The sequence below is a fragment of the Phaethon lepturus genome, unplaced genomic scaffold, assembly GCF_000687285.1.
Source record: "Phaethon lepturus isolate BGI_N335 unplaced genomic scaffold, ASM68728v1 scaffold41323, whole genome shotgun sequence".
In the NCBI taxonomy this organism is placed as follows: Eukaryota; Metazoa; Chordata; class Aves; order Phaethontiformes; family Phaethontidae; genus Phaethon; species Phaethon lepturus.
The window spans coordinates 1-246 of NW_010531944.1; the positions used below are offsets into that span (position 1 = coordinate 1).

The 246-nt window shown below is 48.8% G+C and overlaps 1 protein-coding gene across 1 annotated transcript in view; it reads right to left on the bottom strand.

The window, feature by feature from the left end:
* Positions 1-9: 9 nt before the first annotated feature.
* Positions 10-246, bottom strand: part of LOC104618979 (B-cell lymphoma/leukemia 11A-like) — a 3,343-nt gene continuing 3,106 nt past the window's right edge. The window contains 1 exon segment of the mRNA XM_010284713.1: positions 10-242. Within this exon segment, the coding sequence (XP_010283015.1) occupies positions 10-242 (233 nt within the window).

The following is a 246-nucleotide window of genomic DNA, read 5'->3' on the forward strand; positions in this document are numbered from 1 at the left end:
AATATACCTCTATTCAGTTTTTATCTCGTTATTCAAGACTCGATCACTGTGCCATTTTTTCATGTGTTTCTCCAGGGTACTGTACACGCTAAAAGGCATCTTACAAATCTCGCATTTGTAAACGTCCTTTCCCACCTGCCCGTGTGTTTTCATGTGCCGGGTGAGCTTGCTACTCTGGGCGCAGGCGTAGTTGCAAAGCTCACACTTATACGGCCTCTCGCCCGTGTGGCTCCGTCTGTGGACGGG